The sequence below is a fragment of the Phaenicophaeus curvirostris genome (assembly GCF_032191515.1).
Source record: "Phaenicophaeus curvirostris isolate KB17595 chromosome Z unlocalized genomic scaffold, BPBGC_Pcur_1.0 scaffold_52, whole genome shotgun sequence".
Classification (NCBI taxonomy): domain Eukaryota; kingdom Metazoa; phylum Chordata; class Aves; order Cuculiformes; family Cuculidae; genus Phaenicophaeus; species Phaenicophaeus curvirostris.
The window spans coordinates 117612-137167 of NW_027206665.1; the positions used below are offsets into that span (position 1 = coordinate 117612).

General features: G+C 42.9%; 1 protein-coding gene across 1 annotated transcript in view; it reads right to left on the bottom strand.

Moving 5' to 3' along the window:
* The window catches only part of LOC138733856 (lens epithelium-derived growth factor-like), a 115354-nt gene that overhangs the window by 64395 nt on the left and 31403 nt on the right, over positions 1-19556 (bottom strand). Inside the window, exons 3-4 of the mRNA XM_069881358.1 lie at positions 8266-8342; positions 4147-4285 (exon numbers count right to left, since the gene is read on the bottom strand). Coding sequence (XP_069737459.1) covers positions 4147-4285; positions 8266-8342 — 216 coding nt within the window. The remainder of the gene's footprint in view (positions 1-4146; positions 4286-8265; positions 8343-19556) is intronic.

A 19556-nucleotide genomic window follows, 5' to 3' on the forward strand; every position in this document is an offset into this window, starting at 1 on the left:
TTAAAATCGATCCTGTCTTGGATCGAGTTTTCTTATCCTTTGTTTTTATTAAGGAAAAAACAACCAAACAACAAAAAGCTGGATGATCAACTATGGAGCCATGTGGACCAAGGACATGCCCTGACACGCCGTGCTATAACCTCTGACAATGAAGATGGGCTGAGACCTTTCCCACGACTGTTGATTTTGTCTTTGTGTTTAATATGATTCATATCTGGAATGTAAAGTCAGACTATGTTTATGCCAGATGCAGACATTATGGCCTATCAGGATAATGAACATCCATGTTTTTCATGCTCCCTTCACCCATTGTTTTCTCTTCAGTTGTAAAAGGCTATCATTCTTTTCTGCAGTTGTAGAATGCCATATGCAATAAAGGTTTTGTTTATGATAGGGCTGCTGGGTGCTACTGCAGTGTGAACTGAAATTCTTAGAACTTTGCTTCACAAGGAAATGGTGAAAAAGTATACTGACTCCTTTATTCCAAATAGGGAAAAGTACACTTCTTTTGTTAATACAGTCTTTCTCCACTGTCATGAGTGGATCAGCACCTTTCTGTATATGTAAGCAGAGAAAATACTTAACCAGTATTTGGGGAGGGGGGAGAAGAGGACAATTTATTTGCCTTTAGAGTAACTTTGGGGCTTCTGATGGATGAATAGCTATAGCTTAAGCCCAAAAGCTTTATCAGGGGAATATGAAACGGGGAATCACTGACAGACAAGGACTGATTCAAGCAGGAAATGTGACAGTTTTGGTGGTAATAAGATGCAACATTGCTTCCAATAAATATAAGAAGGGAGGAAAATACAGTACACTAAGATATCACATAATAAAATGTTGCAGCGATATTTGTGGAGAGCGAATACTTGTAGCTTAGAAGGTGTGATGGATGCGCCCAGAGTGAATAGGCATCACTGACAAGTAGGCCTGACCGAAATCAGCCTTGCTGTGAGAACTGTGCTTGGCTAAATCTTCTCAGGAACTAAGGAGTCTAGGTCATGTTTTATCAGGAGCTAACAGTACCAGCCCGAGCTGGTGCTAGACAGAACTACAACTGCTACAGCTGTGCATCTGCACATACACCAAAGGGGGGGGTCTGACTACAAGTCAATCACTTTATGCGAAAAAAATCTGTAGCTTCTCCAGCCCACTGAGTGCTCCTGTATGACAGCAGGCTGCACGGCGGGAATATCCCCCTTGAGCAGGGATGCTTCTCGGAGTTACTCCTCGAGGTTGAGAGACCCGTTACCCTGCATCTGATATCTATAACAAGGTAAGCAACATTTCACATAAGGCCTAAAAGTATGTTGCATGCTAGTGATATTTATATATATCCAGATATGGCTTAATTATTAGAAGTATAGTAAGTAGTAGAGTGTTTGACTGCTGTCTAAATTATAATCTAAATTATAATTGAAATAATTGTCAAATCATTGTTAAATCACTGTTTGACTAACATTCAGTTGCTTAATCACCATTTCATTGCCATCTGAATTTTATTCAGTCATTGATTAATTACCGTTTGATCATTAATAAAGCCCTTTTAGTTAACCCCATAATGATGATTTCTCTTAATAATTTGTGGGCATAAAGATTCCAGTATTGCATGTATGCTGGGGCAAACGGCCGATGCCTTGGTATACCTGCGATATTAGCAGCAAGCAGGGAGCCCCCATCGACGAGGTCCGTGCCTTAATCGCTACAAAAATTCACCCGCAACAAAAATTGGCATAGCCATCGGGGTGGTGGATTCACTCACTGACTGCTTATAGAGGCGTGGAATTAACCTTTCACCAAAATTTTTGGATGATTCAGCATGTTAAAAGTGGGATAATTAGAATAAGGTAAAAGAATAGGTAAGCCCTGTAAGAGGGAAACTGAAAGATGGTAAAGAGAAGGGAATAATATGCAAAATGTTGTGAATGTGTTTGGGAGCTGCATATCATTATAAGAAATGTAAAGAACAGGAAATGAGAGTGTTACAAGATGAGGTTGAACAAAGAAAGTGACAAGAAATGCTTTTACCTCTGCAAATAGAACAATTGCAGAAACAACTAGGGGAGGAAAAATGCAGGAATTGAGAGGATAAACTAGAACTCATGAGAATTCGGGCCCTCAAACCCCACATGCTGTTAAAATTCATAAGCTAATTGTTTCCCCAGAAAATTGGGACAGAGACATTTGGTAGGTCCTCAATCAAGAACCTGGTGATCAGAGTGAATTAGATGAATCCAAATTTAATGTAGCCCATATTATTAAATCTGAGATATCTGCTGGACCTCAAGGGGGCAATCAGAGAGATACCATAAAGGCCATTCCATGAGCCCCCCCCCCTTCAAATGGCCAATCTGCACGAAAAATATGCGCAGAAGGCTGATGAAAGTGAGACTGAATATCTGTGGCATGTCTCCTTACCTGGAGGTGATCAAAGCAAAGTGGATGGCTTTTGGGGACCAGCGAGTAGCATATTGGACAGGGGGCATAGCCCACTGCTATACCAATAAGATCATTAAGCAAACCTACTACTGTTGCAAAAGCAGCCTGCCTTCAGGCTATGAACAACAGGATTACATATGGTAATTACCCTATCTCTGCCCCTGCAGACCCCCAAGTCATGAGACCACTGATAAGAGGAGACCCTGCTGATTTAAAATCTCTGCTCCGGTGCCTGGAGCACCTTCTCCCCTTTCTTCTTCACTTGGTGTCTACAGGGCTGTTTCTCTCACATATTGTCACTCCTCTCTCTTCCAGCTGCTGTTGCATAGTGGTTTTTACCCTTTCTTAAATATGTTATTGCAGAGGTGCTACCACTCTTCCTGATTGGCTCACCTTTGGGCAGTGGCGGGTCCATCTTGAAGCTGGCTCTATCAGACATAGGGGAATCTTCTAGCAGCTTCTCACAGAAGCCACTCCTGTAGCCCCTCCACTACCAAAACCTTGCCATGCAAACCTCAATGTCTTTTTTCAATGTCTTTTTTGTAATGAGGGGCCCAAAACTGAGCATATTATTTAAGATGCAACCTCACCCGTGCTGAGTACAGGGGGACAATCACTTCCTTAGTCCTGCTGGCCCACACTATTTCATCCACTATAGCTCAGTGGAGCTAAACATCACATTAGTGCTAGATGGTTATATTCTAGCTATTAACTACAAGGGGTAACCAGTCCAGAGTCACCTTGCTGAGACTTGTGTTATTTTATCTTTCCAGAAACAGTACCAGGAATGCTACCAGAATGTCTCCCTTGGAGATCAGATTGATCATCAGAGGAATATTCACTGTACTCGCAGAAGCAATCATCATCAACATGAACCAGATCTGATTTACACCCTGACAAGCCGGACACATGGGGTGGAGGCCCTCACTTCTTGTGCTAATCGGTATGGTAACTGTAGTACATTCTGTACCATACATGTTTAAAATCACTGGAAATACAGGAACACTGAGAGAAACAAAAATAAAAACTAAGAATAAAAGCTTCATAAATCAAGTTACTATACAGATGCATTTAAAAATTAAGATGCTTAGAACTAGATATGCACTGTACCAGCTTATTTTAAAAATTGTTCAACTTATAATAGCTTGTATTTGGTTTATATGGCATGGTTTTGGTAGCAGGGGGTGGGGGTACAGGGGTGGCCTCTGTGAGAAAAGGTCAGGAGCTGCCCCCATGTAAGACAGAGCCAGTTCCAGCTGGCTCCAATAGAAACCCACAGCTGGCCAAAGCTGAGCCAGTCAACAATGTTGGTGTCAACTCCATAAAAACATATTTTAAAAAGGGTAAAAAATGCTGCGCAGCAGCTGTGACAGAGAGGAATGACAAAAATGTGAGAGAAACAACCATGCAGACACCAAGGCCAGCAAACAAGGAGGTGCTACAGGCACTAGTGTAGATATTCCTCTGTAGCCCATGGAGAAGGCCATGGTGAAGCAGGTTGACCCCTGTAGCTCATGGTAGACCATGTGAGAGCAGATATCTCTAGCAACTGAGGAAGGGAAGCTCCCACTGCCTCAAAAAGTCCACCCCACCACAGAACTCACCGTCCTGCTTCCGGGTGCTGCCGAAGAAGCAGTGTTAATGGCTTCTCCACATTTAAATCATGATAAAACAGATTACATTATTTACAGACTCTGAATCACTTACTTGCTGATGAGAGAATTTCACTTTGGGATTGTTGTCAATTTCCCATAATCCTTCATTAAAGCCTTTTCTTTTATTTGGTTTGCCATATTTTTCTTTATTTTCATAATAAGGAAATATATCCTTTGGTCCCAAGAATGCCCTTCAAGAGATGAAAAGATTAGTTACCAGAAACATCAGATTTTTAAATTACTACTCTTTAAATTAACTTTAGTACCAGATGGTATAAAAAAAAATTAGTTAATGAGGCATATGAAGTGATATTCTACAATCAGCAAAGCGCTGCTACTGAAGCATCTTCAGACTTCTAAACTTTTGCTTTCAATAAACCCAGTTTTCCATTAGTGCTACCAAACTCACTGCTCTCTCCTAGGTGTTGAGTCTCCAGGCAAGAAACAGGCAATACTATGTCTTGAATGTTATGTTTTGTTAAGATCACAATTGACAGAGCCATCCACCACTGTCAAACAGTGATTAAAACCTGAGCAGCTGACTGATATACAGAAAAAGCCATTGCTTCCTTAGCAAACCAAGCTAAAATGTGAAGAAATAAAGATTTCCTAAATCCTGGAAACATAATGAAAGATTATGAGTACAAGTATAAGAAGATATGGCTTCAAGCCAAAGAAATATTTTTCATAATTATTATATTAAAACCAATACGCCTGGGATGAAAAAACAAAGGTGGGATAGAATGACTGCCTAGATCTCTGTAAGAATGCTATATAGTTTATCCTGAAAGACATGGAAATCGAACAAAAAAAAAATAAGACTATTAAATGTTTCACATTAAATGCTCATTTCTGTCTTTCAGAATCTTGTAAATCCAAATGAAAAGCAGCTTATCAAGAATATGATAAATATAATGTTACTGTTCAAAGATACTTAAAAAGGCCTAAAACCTTTGCTTAAGTTAATAGTGTTTTGACATGAAGTGGCACAGAGTTGGAAACAAACTTACAGTTTTTGTATATTCTGTTTTTCTATTGATTAGCTTTTTTTTAGTTTTAGTGTGAAGAGAGACATACTCAATAATTTGGCTAGTATAAGTGTTAAATTGTTCCTTATTTTAATTTTTTCTCTATCCCTACTTGAAACTACTTTTTATCTTTGTTTTCATCTACAGAAACTGACCTCCCCCAAGGCACTCAAAAAATACTTCCCCTAAAATCCATAAATTATTACCCATAGTGCAAGTTGCACAACCACGGCCATTAGACTGGCACCTTTTCCCACCAATTGCAGTATCTACACTGTAATTTTTTCGAAGTCAGACCTGGGAAAACAAGGTAATAAAGTACTAAATACCAATATTCTACTTTGTACTGCAGAACATCAAGGCACATGAAGTTTTTGACATAGTTCTATGTCCTCTAGGGTTAAGACTTCATAGTGCAATCCAACTGCTGTTAATAGCAAAACAGGAAACCTCAGTTACCAACGTTCTCAACGTGCCTATATCCAGCTCTGTCTGACAAAGTATAAATCTAAGAGCCAATTGTTTGAATTGAAGATGTTGCTACTGGTTTTATGAGATTGTTCATGATAAAGTTCAAACAAACAAAAAAGCCCCTATGTTTCATTTCCCCTTTTTTTCATCATATCTATAATGAAGTATTTGAGACTTACTCTCTATTCATTTAGATAAGATAAAGAGAAGTTGCAAGTCATCTAGGAAGCTTAAGCATTTCCTACTCCAGTAGTGTAAAATAACCTAATCTTTCACAGTTGCTATCATCCATCTCTTTGCGGAATATTGTTAGAGAGCATCCAGTCAGGGATCTACACATTAGCAAAGCATATTAACCAGAGCAAAAAGAGGGATGGGGGAAGAGGGAAAGACAGACCAGAGGAAATAGATAGCATTGCTTTTCTTTCCTTTACTCTGAAAGGAAGCATTTTTTTTTCCACAGTTGTAAGTCTCTACTCACACCGTTCAAATTTGGAGAAATACTGGGTCATGTATCTTGTTGGGTTTTTGCAATTAAACCCCCATATACAAGAAGGAGAAAAGGTCAAGGAAACCTAATCAGGACAGATATCATCCTGATGTATAGGGCCCAGGGTCTTGAGTCCAGAGTATGACCTTCTGCCTGCCTGTGAGTAGCTAAAATTTGTGATTTACTAACATAAGAAATTCACATAAAGCTTTTTTAAAATACAAATATCTACCTTATATCTAGTTTTCCTTTAGAAGAGGATAATATTTCTAAAACAAGATGACACCTTGCAAATATCTTGAAAAGAAGAAATAGGCTCTTAGGGTTTTGGGTTTGTTTATTTTTTCAAGAATATCAAGAAGCCACAAATTTAGTTTTTAGTGAAGCTCAGAAGAAAGCAATGAATATCGAAGTACAAGCTTATCCTTTAAAATCACAGAATCATTAATGTTGGAAGGCAAGACCTCTGGAAATCATCTAGTCCAGCCCCCCATGTTCAAAGCAAAGTCAACTAGAGCAAGTTGCTCAGGGCCATGCCCAGTCAGGTTTTGAGCATCTCTGGAGGATGGAAAGCCCACAACCTCTCTTGGCCACCTGTTCCAGAAGAAAGGAAGTACTTTGCAACACTATATGAGAGGCACAAGTTCAAAAACATTTTTCAAAGTTATATTCTAAAGAAAACATTGGAGAACTTTGAAATACAGTACCCCTGAGTCTACCACATTACCCAAATCAGATTTTAATAAAATTGCTTTGTATGAGCATCAAAGAGTTGGTAATAAGGTTTCAAATTTCCCAGTAATCTACATGCAATGAAACATGATTTTGGAACCTGAGTAACATTTGAAAAAAGATCATTGTGCTTCTCAAAATTCTACAGAAACTTTTAAGATTACGTAGAAATTCATTTCTTTCTACCCTACACTTGATCTGTGATCTTCAGGAATGACAGGTAAAAAAAAAGTAGTACAATCCAGAATGACATACATACGTTAAAAAGAAGTAAAAGGGTGCTTTAACTGTCAAAATATCCTCAAAAGGGTACAAACCTATTGAACAGTATAAAGCAAGGGCAAAAAATGGGGAGAACAGAATTCAAACCTTGCTTCCTTTCCCCATAAACCCACAAAAATAATTAAGCCTATATAGAATTATATGGAGTGCTGTGAACAGTCAATGAAATGCATGGTTGTAGGAGCCAAACATGCACACAGGTCATTGACAGAGAAGTTACTTCTTAAAAAGAGTCAAATAGAATGTAGTGTCAGTGAGAGTCGATAGCGCTTTCTTTTTAATTCATCCAAATACTGTATTTTTTCTATCATCACATTTATTTTTGAAGATAGGTAGGAAGCACCACCTCAAAGAGATTTTTATAGATTTCTTAATGATCTGAAGGACAAAAAAAGCTTTCTGCAAGCTATACTAGAAAAGAAACAATTAACAAGACAACAACTAGCTCTATGATCTGATTTACAATACTATTTGCAGCTTATTTCAAAAACGGGAATAAAACCAGCATTTCCTCCACAAATCAAACAGGAAATTAACACTGAATTAATCATCTCTATAATTTACAGTAGAACAACATTATGAAGTAGCATGACAGATTTCACTAGAACAGTCAGGGAATAGCATAAAAACATATTAGAAGTGGGAAAGGTCGAGTCCTTTCAATAGAAATGTTAAGTTCCATTGCAAAACGCTAGTGTTACCAAAAATGTTTCTCTTTCTTGGATGCTTTACATAATAGCAGACATGAAACTAATTGAGGGGAGAACTTGGGCTACAAATTCACCTCTCCACTCTTTCTCAAACCTTTCCCCTCTCCCCCTCAAAGGACTCAAATGCTACTTATTCCACAGTTTTCAGCTTTATTTCATTTTCTTTTAGAACACAGTTTTGAGGATACATGAGATTATAATTAAAATGTCTTACAAAAGAAAGATAGATATGTCAATCATGCTACTTTAGATAGGCTGTTATTTTACTGAGCAGGAAAAGCTGCACATTGTAGGGAACAGTAGACTATATCCACACCATTTCATAGCGAATGTGGAAAGCAAGCTGCCTATCTTGCCACTAGAGATTATGTGTTTTCAAACACACAATGCAAACTGTTAAGCTACCGTTAAGATGTCCTGCAATGAAAACAATATGCCCTTCAATCTAAAGGACTTACGTTTCATGAGTGCCAAAAAAGAATATAGGCATTTTATTCATAGGAGGTTTTACTGCTCCATCTGGAATTTCATCCACCTAAGAGAAACAGAGACTAGAATTAAAGTTTAGTAACAATTAAAAACACTCTAGGGGAAAACATTTAAGTGTTAAGTATTAACCTGAAGAAACAAAATACTATCAAAAAAGTGAAAGAGATTTAAACAAAACAAGACTCAAGGATTATATATTAAAAAAAAAAACAACAAAGAAACTTGTGATATTTTGTAAGGGTATGTAAAAGGAGAGTGCTCCTTTAAGGGGATCTGGTCAAGAACGTTTTCAGTGCAAAAAAGGAATAAGAAAAGGAGGACGCGATATACAAGGACACAAACATGACCAATAAATAATAAGGGATACAGTGACCAGAACCAAACCTGTTCACTCACTCTAATTGTTAAGGATATGCAGTGTGAGAATGTTTATTCCAGCGAGGTTATCTAATCAGAGACCTTTTCAGTTGGGAAAATAAGGAAAAGGCGGAAGTCAGAAAGAAAATATGCAGAGACACAGACCTGAAAACAAACATGGCAAGAGTGAGAAGAAACAAATTTTGCCACTCACACTAATTGATGGGCTATCAAGAAACTATAGGCACCACTTCCAGGAACATCAAACTGGACTTTTAAACTAAGCTTATAAACCAGGGAAGACCCTGGACACCAGACTTAGAGGGGTAAGGGAATCAATAGAACCCATGAAGGGACATGTTTGGCACATGGAGAACAGGGAAAAACTAATAGGGGGGTAGAACCCTTTCTGGGTTAAAACCAGGGCTGGTTGGTGTGCTTGTCTAGCTGAGCCCTGTGCCTGATCACTGGGGCTGCAGGGTTGACCTCTGTGAGAAAATGAGCTGCCTCTGTGCCAGATAGAGCCAGTTCCAGCCAGCTCCAAAACAGACCCCTTGATGACCAAAAGCTGAGCCAATCAGCAATGCTGGTGGTGGCTCTATGAGAACATATTTAAGAAAGGGTAAAAATTGCTGTGCAATGGCAGCTGGGAGAGAGAAGTGAGAATATGTGAGAGAAACAACCTTGCAGACACCAAGGTCGGTGAAGAAGGAGGAGAGGGAGGTGTTCCAGGCACCAGAACAGAGATTCCTCTGCAGCCCACAGTAAAGACAATGGTGATTCAGGCTGTCCCCCTGCAGTCCAGTGAGGTCTATGGTGGAGCAGATATCCACCTGCAATCCATGGATGACCCCATGATAGAGCAGGTGGATATGCCCTGAAGGAATTTGCAGCCTGTGGAGACCTCACACAAATGCAGAACCATTGGGGATTTTTGATTTTGACCATCCTAGTCTATTTTTAACTGGCAATACCAAATTAAATAATTTTCCCCAAGTCGAGTCTGTTTTGCCTGTGACAATGACAGGTCTCCCTGTCTGTATCTTGACCCATGAGCTCTTCATCTCATTTTCTCCTCCTGTCCTGATGAGGAGGGTGAGCAAAATAGTGACTTGGTGGGTTGGCAGCCAGTCAGCATTAACCCACCATGCCCTGTCCTGTGGTGTCAGCTACTAGAGTGGATGGAGGACATCAGGGCGAGTACCAAAAACCAGCTACTGGGAAGGATTGGCACATTACTTAAGGGGCTCAAAACTGGTGGTTGGAGCAGGACTGCAGGTCACAGCTCATGTGCCTGCTGCCAGCTGCTGGGAGGGCAGAGTGTCTGTATCTTCCCGCAACTGTGTGTGCGTGTGTATGTAATTCACTAGCAAGCTTCAAGCTGGACTAGCTACCGAGTAGGAAGCCTTGAGTCCAGTCAGAGGTATCACGTGGGTGGAGGGTCTGTGCTGATATGCCATGGGGGACTTGTGAATATGGAGTGTCTGTGGGACAAATGTGTGAGTGCGTGCCTGTTTGTGTTTACTAGCAAGCATCAATCTGAACTAGCTGCTGAGTAGGGAACCCATGAAGCAGGTAAGAGGGCAGAAATTTCTATTGAATTTCTATTTATACCAGCCATAGAGAAGAAAGAGAACTTGGCTGGCTGTATTTGTTTTATGCAAGTCCTATATGTTGGTGCTGTTGAAGGCAGCACCTTGTCTGTGGCAGGCTGTGTAGCTGACTGTCTGTGTCCTGTGTGTGTATGTCTCTGGGATACGTGCTCAGCTTCACTACTGGTTGAACTTGCAAATGGGAAAGCAGCAGCCTCATCCCTCAGCCTGGGCAGAAACCCTGGGTTCACCGAACTGAGCTCCAGCAGACAAGCAAGAGGTAGTTCTTGGACTGGAGAAGGCGAATACACTCATAATATCCTTTAATAGTACAAACCACTGTGAAAAAAAAGAAAACAGCATCAACAATTTTCAAATTACCATTTACTTAAAGAAAGAATCACAGAATCATAGAATAACCAGGTTGGAAGAGACCCACCAGATCATCGAGTCCAACCATTCCCATCAAACACTAAACCATGCCCCTTAGCACCTCGTCCACCCGTGCCTTAAACACCTCCAGGGAAGGTGACTCAACCACCTCCCTGGGCAGCCTGTTCCAGTGCCCAATGACCTTTCTGAACATTGCCACCAAGGATGAGGAAAAGGCCAAGGCGCTCAATGCTTTCTTTGCCTCAGTCCTTAATAGTTAGACCAGTTATCCCCAGGGTATTCAGCCCCCTGAGCTGTAAGACCAGGATGGAGAGCAGGATAAACCCCTCATAATCCAGGAGGAATTAGTCAAGGACCTGCCATGCCACCTGGATACTCACAAGTCTAAGGGATCAGATAGGATCCACCCAAGACTACTGAGGGAGCTGGTGGAGGAGCATGCTAAACCACTCTCCATCATTTATCAGCAGATCCTAGATGACTGGAGGCTTGCCAATGTGACATCCATCTACAAAAATGGCTGAAAAGAGGATCCAGGGAACTATAGGCCTCTCAGACCGAATTTGGTGCCACAAAAGATTAGGAAGCAGTTCTTCCTGAATGCACTCACCAGTCAAGTGCAGGACAACCAAGTGATCAGGCCCAGCCAGCATGGGTTCATGGAGGGCAGGTCCCGTTTGACCAACCTGATCTCCTTCTATGACCATGTGACCAGCCTAGTGGATGAGGGAAAGGCTGTGGATGTTGTCTACCTAGACTTTAGTAAAACCGTTGACACTGTCTCCCACAGCATTATCCTAGAGAAGCTGGCATCTCATAGCTTAGACAGGACTACTCTTCACTGGGTAAAAAATTGGCTGGATGGCCAAGCCCAGAGAGTTGTGGTGAATGGAGTTAAATCTAGCTGGTCACAAGCAATGCTCCCCAGGGCTCAGTGTCAGGACCAGTCTTCTTTACTATCTTTATCAATGACCTAGATGAGGGGATTGAGTGCACCCTTGGTAAATTTGCAGATGACACCAAATTGGGTGGGAGTGTTGATCTGCTTGAGGGTAGGAAGGCTCTACAGAGGGATCTGGACAGGCTGGATGGATGGGCCAAGGCCAACTGTATGAGATTTAACAAGGTCAAGTGCTGGGTTTTGCACTTCTGTCACAACAATCCTGTGCAACGCTACAGGCTTGGGGCAGTGTGATTGGAAAGCTGCCCAGTGGAAAAGGACTGGGGGTGTTGGTTGACAGTCATCTGAACATGAGCCAGCAGTGTGCCCAGGTGGCCAAAAAGGCCAACAGCATACTGGCTTGTATTAGAAATAGTGTGGCCAGCAAGAGCAGGGAAGTGATTGTGCCCCTATATTCAGAGTTGGTGAGGCTGCACCTTGAATACTGTGTTCAGTTTCGGGCCCCTCAGTACAAGATTTTGAGCTGCTGGAGCATGTCGAGGAGGGCAATGATGCTGGTGAAGGGTCTTATGAGGAGCAGCTGAGGGAACTGGGATTGTTTACCCTGGAGAAGAAGAGGCTGAGGGGTGACCTCCTTTCAGGAGGTTGTAGCAAGGCGGGTGTTGGTCTCTTCTCCCAAGTAACAAGTGATAGGACGAGAAGAAATGGCCTCAGAGTTGCACCAGGGGAGGCTTAGATTGGATATTTGGGGAAATTTCTTTACTGAAAGAGTAGTTAAGCATTGGAACAGGCTGTCCAGGGGAGTCACCGCCCCTGGAGGTGTTCAAAAAACATATAGATGTGGAGCTTTGGGACATGGTTTAGTAGACATGTTGGTATTGTGTTGACAGTTAGACTTGATCTTAGATGATCTTTCCAACCTTAACGATTCTATGATTCTTATACTCAGATGGAACCTCCTAGTGTTTCCATTTGTGCCCACTACCTCTAGTTATTTCGCTGGGCACCGCTCAAAAGGGCCTGGCACTGTCCTCTTTGCACCCTCCCTCCAGGTGTTTATATACATTGATGAGATCCCCCTGTGATGAATGCACTCAACTTATAAACTTACCGACCTGCCAGATGGCGCCAGCTCACTGAGCAGGAGAAGGAGATGGAGCATGGTGCCCAGACTGTCAAGAGTCAATAGGTACTGCACTTCCAGGGCATCCCCCAGTTCAAAGACGTGCACGTATTCCTTCTCAACCCTCACCTGTCCAGCCCAGCTACTTTTATCCTCCTCTCGGGGACTGCGAAAAGGGTTAGCAACATCACCTGCCTCTCACGTGGCTGGTGCGTGAGCAGGCTGAGTGCCAACTTGTTATTTGTCCCACCCTAACAGCGATTTTGACACCAGGCCCTGTTCTCATAACACCTTTCCTGGCTACTCATGGTCCTTGGGCTCTGCTTCAAGGTCTTGTAAATACCAGGCAGTTCCAACCACTTTTCTACTTTTTTTATCTGATTCCCTGACTGTTATCTGCCTAGTTAAGTACAAACAGTCACATACTTTCTCATCGCAAGCTGGCTAAGAATTGTTGTTTAAGCTAATTCACTACTTTAAAATTCGATTGTACAATACTTTAACGATATATATATCATTTGTTAATATATATATGTGTGCCATGCCCAACAACGGACCATTACTTATTATCTCTGATACATGTCACCACGTGGTCCATTGTTGGGACATGACAATTTTCAACTACTTGCACTAAAGTACGATGTAACATGTATTCAGCCAATGCGTAAATAAGAGAAACTGAACAAGGAATACAACAAAGTATACATAAAAATCCTATTCCAAGTACACATAATAATAAAAAGCCCTTTTTAGCCACTCCCATCCCCACGTCCACCCTGCAAAAGGGTCCCAAAATTCCATGGCATCTCTACAGTCTGGTGCAAATGCATGTATGTCACAACGTGATCGATGCCAGGTCCAGTTATGCTGTAACCACCAGGCCACAGTGACGTTTGATGCTAGTATGGTCAACTGACCCAGTGTGCACGGGCCTCCTTTAATAGCCTTCGGGAGACCAGGTCAGGTCCTATCTCCACAGATGAGGAACAGACCCAATGGCAGTGTCATATGTGTAGAAACACTCATAGTTACACTGTTTGCTGTCGTGTTGCACCATTTGGGTGAATTATGATATCATTGCTGTGTGGCATTTACCCACCCAGATATCATATCATGGCATCTACTCATGAAGTTAAACAGAGTGCAGTGGTCAGCATACAAAGTGCCCTAGTATGCAAAGTTCTTGTGGTGTTGCAAAGGCCCATCAACTCCACGGTCACTAGAGGAACTCTCCTCAAGTACATGGTGAAGGGGTTCCGAGGGGTGGCCGTGCTGAGGCACAATATATCCTGTCCCATCACATTGGCGAGGGTTACCCAGACATTCTGGTCTTGGGGGACATGGGTGTTACTGAATATGCTGAGACAAGAAAGGGAAGATGTTACACACCACCACCACACACCCCTCCCAGTTTATTCCCCATGGCGGAGGTGGTGGGTGGGGGCTCACTCCCACCGGCTCTGTCCAGGAATTGCTATGGTAGATTATATCTGATGTATTAAAGTGGCAACCTCGGGAACCGCAGCTGTGATTGGGGGTGTCTTCTTTTATTTACTGCTCTATAATCAATAGTCATTCGCCATTGGGCTTTTTTTATGGGCCAAATCAGACTGTTAAATGGAAAGTGGGCATATCGCACCACTCTAACCTGCAAGAGATAGTTTATGGTTGTCTGGATTTCTTTGTCTCCTCCTGGGATTCGGTATTGTTTCAAGTTGATAATATCAGTGGCTATAGGAATGTTGGCTTCCGGCAGTATACGATTAACAGTAATTGCTTGGGTATGGAACCACTGCGTGATACCAAAAGCTCACAAAGCCCCATCTATATGCAATGTGGCTCCCTGTAAGATATCCATCCCCAATATATACCAGATAAACCTTTCCCTACTACTTTTACCATATTTTGCATTTGCCCATGCCATGTACGGCGTAGGGTGGACTGCACATGTGGGCCAGACGACAAGCCCATAAACTTTTTGTACCCATATTATATTTTATATAGAACACACACAAATATACAAAACCTGTGTACATTGTCCCTCAATTACACACACACACAACAATAAAACTGCCTGCAGAAATAACCACACAACAATTTTTTGATAAATTGATAGCTGACGCTCTACCAAAATTTTGAAGGGTTATCTCCTCACACATGAATAAAGTCTGTTTGAGTCTTACCCAATAATTACTGGTGAGCTCATTATTTTACTCAAATAAAATCGCTCATAACTTGGTATCCCCTTGCAGAGATAACAGGGTTAATTCCTGCAGACTTAGCGAAGAAGCTGAGGAAAAAAATCTTCAAGAACAGTTGTGGGGGTTTTGTTTGCTTGGTTACTTAAGGACAAGGGAGCCCATGAGGGCTGGGAGCTCTACAAAAAGGAAATCCTAGCAGCTCAGGAGAAAACCATCCCCATGTTCCGGAAAAAGAGCCGGCAGGGGAGAAAACCAGCTTGGTTGAACAGAGAGATCTTGAGTGATATCAAGAAGAAGAGAAACGTTTATGGGCTCTGGAAGAGGGGACAGGCCTCTTGGGTGGACTACAGGAGGGAAGTGAGATTGTGTAGAGAAAAAACCAGAAGGGCTAAGGCTCAACTAGAAATCAGATTGGCCAAGTCTGTGAAAGATAACAAAAAATCCTTCTATAAATATATAAATAATAAAAGGAGGACTAGGGAGACCATACAGTCCCTATTGGACGCAGAAGGAACAACAGTGACAGGGGATGAGAACAAGGCTGAGGTACTTAATGCCTTCTTTGCCTCAGTCTTTAACTGTAAGGAAAGTTGTTCCGTCTGTGTACAAACCCAGGAGCTAGAGGAGCAAAATGAGGCTCCCATGATCCACGAGGAGGTGGCCAGAACCATGCTAGCCCAACTAGACACCCACAAATCTATGGGGCCGGATGGGATTCATCCAAGGCTATCGAAGGAGCTGGCAGATGTGCTGGCTAAACCCCTTTCCATCATCTTCCAGCAGTCCTGGCTGACTGGGGAAGTCCCACTGGACTGGAGGCTGGCTGATGTTGTGCCCATCTACAAGAAGGGTCGCAGGGAGGATCCAGGGAACCACAGGCCTGTCAGTCTGACCTCAGTGCCAGGGAAAGTCATGGAGCAGGTGACCTTGAGTGCCATCATGAAGCACATGCAAGAGAACTGGGTGATCAGGCCCAGTCAACATGGGTTCACAAAAGGCAGGTCTTGCCAAACTAACCTGATCACCTTCTGTGACAAAGTGACTTGCCTACTAGATGAGGGAAAGGCTGTGGTCTTCCTGGACTTCAGTAAAGCCTTTGACACAGTTTCTCACAGCATTCTGCTTCAGAAACTGTCAGCCTCTGGCCTGGACAGGCGCACACTCTCCTGGGTGGAAAACTGGTTGGATGGCCGGGCCCAGAGAGTGGTGGGAAATGGAGTTAACTCCAGCTGGAGGCCAATGACAAGCGGTGTCCCCCAGGGCTCAGTGCTGGGTCCAGCCCTGTTCAATGTCTTTATCAATGACCTGGATGAAGGCATTGAGTGCATCCTTAGCAAGTTTGCAGACGACACTAAGCTGGGTGGAAGTGTTGATCTGCTGGAGGGTAGGGAGGCTTTACAAAGGGATCTGAACAGGCTGGACCGCTGGGCTGAGACCAATGGGATGAGGTTTAACGAGGCCAAATGCCGAGTCCTGCACTTGGGGCACGACAACCCTATGCAGTGCTACGGACTAGGACAAGTCTGTCTAGAAAGCTGCCTGGAGGAGAAGGACCGGAGGGGTGTTGGTTGACAGCCGACTGAATATGAGCCAGCAGTGTGCCCAGGTGGCCAAGAAGGCCAATGGCATCTTGGCTTGTATCAGAAACGGCGTGACCAGCAGGTCCAGGGAGGTTATTCTCCCTCTGTACTCAGCACTGGTGAGACCGCTCCTTGACTACTGTGTTCACTTCTGGGCCCCTCACCACAAGAAGGATGTTGAGGCTCTGGAGCGAGTCCAGAGAAGAGCAACGAAGCTGGTGAAGGGGCTGGAGAACAGGCCTTATGAGGAACGGCTGAGAAAGCTGGGCTTGTTTAGCCTGGAGAAAAGGAGGCTGAGGGGGACCTCATTGCTCTCTACAACTACCTGAAAGGAGGTTGTAGAGAGGAGGGCGATGGCCTCTTCTCCCAAGTGACAGGGGACAGGACAAGAGGGAATGGCCTCAAGCTCCGCCAGGGGAGATTTAGGCTGGACATAAGGAAAAAATTCTTCACAGAAAGGGTCATTGGGCACTGGAACAGGCTGCCCAGGGAGGTGGTTGAGTCACCTTCCCTGGAGGTGTTTACGGCACGGGTGGACGAGGTGCTGAGGGGCATGGTTTAGTGTTTGATAGGGATGGTTGGACTCGATGATCCGGTGGGTCTCTTCCAACCTGGTTATTCTATGATTCTATGATTTTTTTTTCCTGAGCCTTTTGTCTCTAGATTAAAATTCTTTGTGGTGGCCACCAACTTTTTTGTCAGAATTAGCCAAATTTCTTGACATTATTTAACTGCGCGCTTTGTAACTTTTCCAGTATCCAAGCTAAGGGCATCCTCTTTTTTTTCATGCTGGGTATTTTAACATTTTGCCCTTGGCCGCCTTCCACTCCAAATGTCCTAGGTGAATTCTGCTGGCTTAGCAAATGTTTGAGCTGAAAGGTTTCAGAGATGTATTTCTAGGGTCTCATCTGGGCTAAAACCCAGGCTCTGAGTGTCTCCAAAGGGTGGGGGAATACGGAATAAAGGAATTAACTTCAAATCTTTCTTGTCTCTGCTTCTTGCTGCTTCTCCTAGCCACCCACACTACGTACTTCTCTGCCAATGTAGCACATTTCTTTCTCCCCTGTTCACCTTCCTTTACAGTGGTCATGAAAGCCTGTCATTGCTCCAAGTGATCAACCTGCAGCTCCTCATTTTCTGCCCTCAAGGCATCATACTTTTGCTGCCATTCTGTGTTCCTGTCCACCATAATATTATAAGCGAACAGCAGGCAGCCATCCATCCACCTAGCGTGCCCTAAACACTCTTGCGAGAGGGTGTGTGGGGTCTGTATAAATTCCCCCCAATACTGCCATACATCTATTGGCTCCTGAGTCCCCTATGGTTCAGGACTAATACCCGCACATGTTTCTATCTTATCCTATAAAGTGCTCCATGGCTCAGTAGTCCAGCCTAGCTGCTCCACGGGGGAGCAACAGCCTCTTCCTTCTTTTTGAACATATTAACTACCTACTACCAGACATCTATACAGCTGTAACAATCGGGCTAAACGTCTATTACAAATAAATATTAAGTGAGAGCAGGTTCCTTCCACATCTGTCAGCAACAAATAGACATAAATATATAACACCAACAAGACAAAGAATACAAAACCACAACAACACGGAGGTGTCCAGACACGGAGAACACTGATTCTGCTCGGACTACCCCCACACCGGACAGTATCTCTTAATTCAGCTATGTGTCCCACTGAACAAGCCCTGTTCCTTCTGTTACATGGGTGGTATTTCTTTGCACTCCTGGTGCTTCATACTCGTCACCAATTATGTATTAGGTTCGTCTATAGAAACCAGTGTGCAAAGACAGGACCACTAAATCATGGTTCAATCAAATAGTGCTCAAACACACTCTCATACCTTAACATATTACACCTGACTACATTAAAACTTATAAACTTACCGACCTGCCAGATGGCGCCAGCTCACTGAGCAGGAGAAGGAGATGGAGCATGGTGCCCAGACTGTCAAGAGTCAATAGGTACTGCACTTCCAGGGCATCCCCCAGTTCAAAGACGTGCACGTATTCCTTCTCAACCCTCACCTGTCCAGCCCAGCTACTTTTATCCTCCTCTCGGGGACTGCGAAAAGGGTTAGCAACATCACCTGCCTCTCACGTGGCTGGTGCGTGAGCAGGCTGAGTGCCAACTTGTTATTTGTCCCACCCTAACAGCGATTTTGACACCAGGCCCTGTTCTCATAACACCTTTCCTGGCTACTCATGGTCCTTGGGCTCTGCTTCAAGGTCTTGTAAATACCAGGCAGTTCCAACCACTTTTCTACTTTTTTTATCTGATTCCCTGACTGTTATCTGCCTAGTTAAGTACAAACAGTCACATACTTTCTCATCGCAAGCTGGCTAAGAATTGTTGTTTAAGCTAATTCACTACTTTAAAATTCGAGTGTACAATACTTTAATGATATATCTCATCTGTCTATATATATCATATCCCACATCAGATCATTATTTATTATCTCTGATACATAGATAAAGATATTCAGGGACTTGGAAAAATACTTTTATGGTTGTTGTATATTCAATTAAAATGTGCTTTTCAGGCTTTATAAAAAAAATTTTTAAGCTACTGCATGATTTCTGGCTTCCTTTCAAAGCCTTTCTGAGTATTGTAACATAAGAGTTCTTGGTATATTCCAAGGAATCATAGAATCACTGAATAACTTAAGTTAGAATAGACTTCTGGAGGTCATTTAGTCCACCTCCCTGCTCAAACAGGGCCAGCTAGATCAGATTGCTCAGGGTTGTGTTTGACACTCCTTATGGCAATTCTTTTTTCCCTAATATCTAATAGGCATTTCCCATGTTGTTGTCTATTGCCTCTCATCCTATCAGTGTGCACCTCTGAGAAGAATCTGGCAATATTTTCTCTGTATCCTCCAGTAAGGTAGTTGTAGACAGAAATAAGGTCTCTCTCTAGCCTTCTCTTCTTGAGGCTGAACCAACCCAGCGCGCTCAGCCTCTCCTCATATGTCATGTGCTCCAAAGCCCTGACCATATTGGTGGCCCTCCACTGGATTTGTTCCAGTATCTCAATATCTTTCTTGTAATGGCGAGCCCCAAACTGGACACAGTACTGTCAAATATGACAAAAAGCCAAT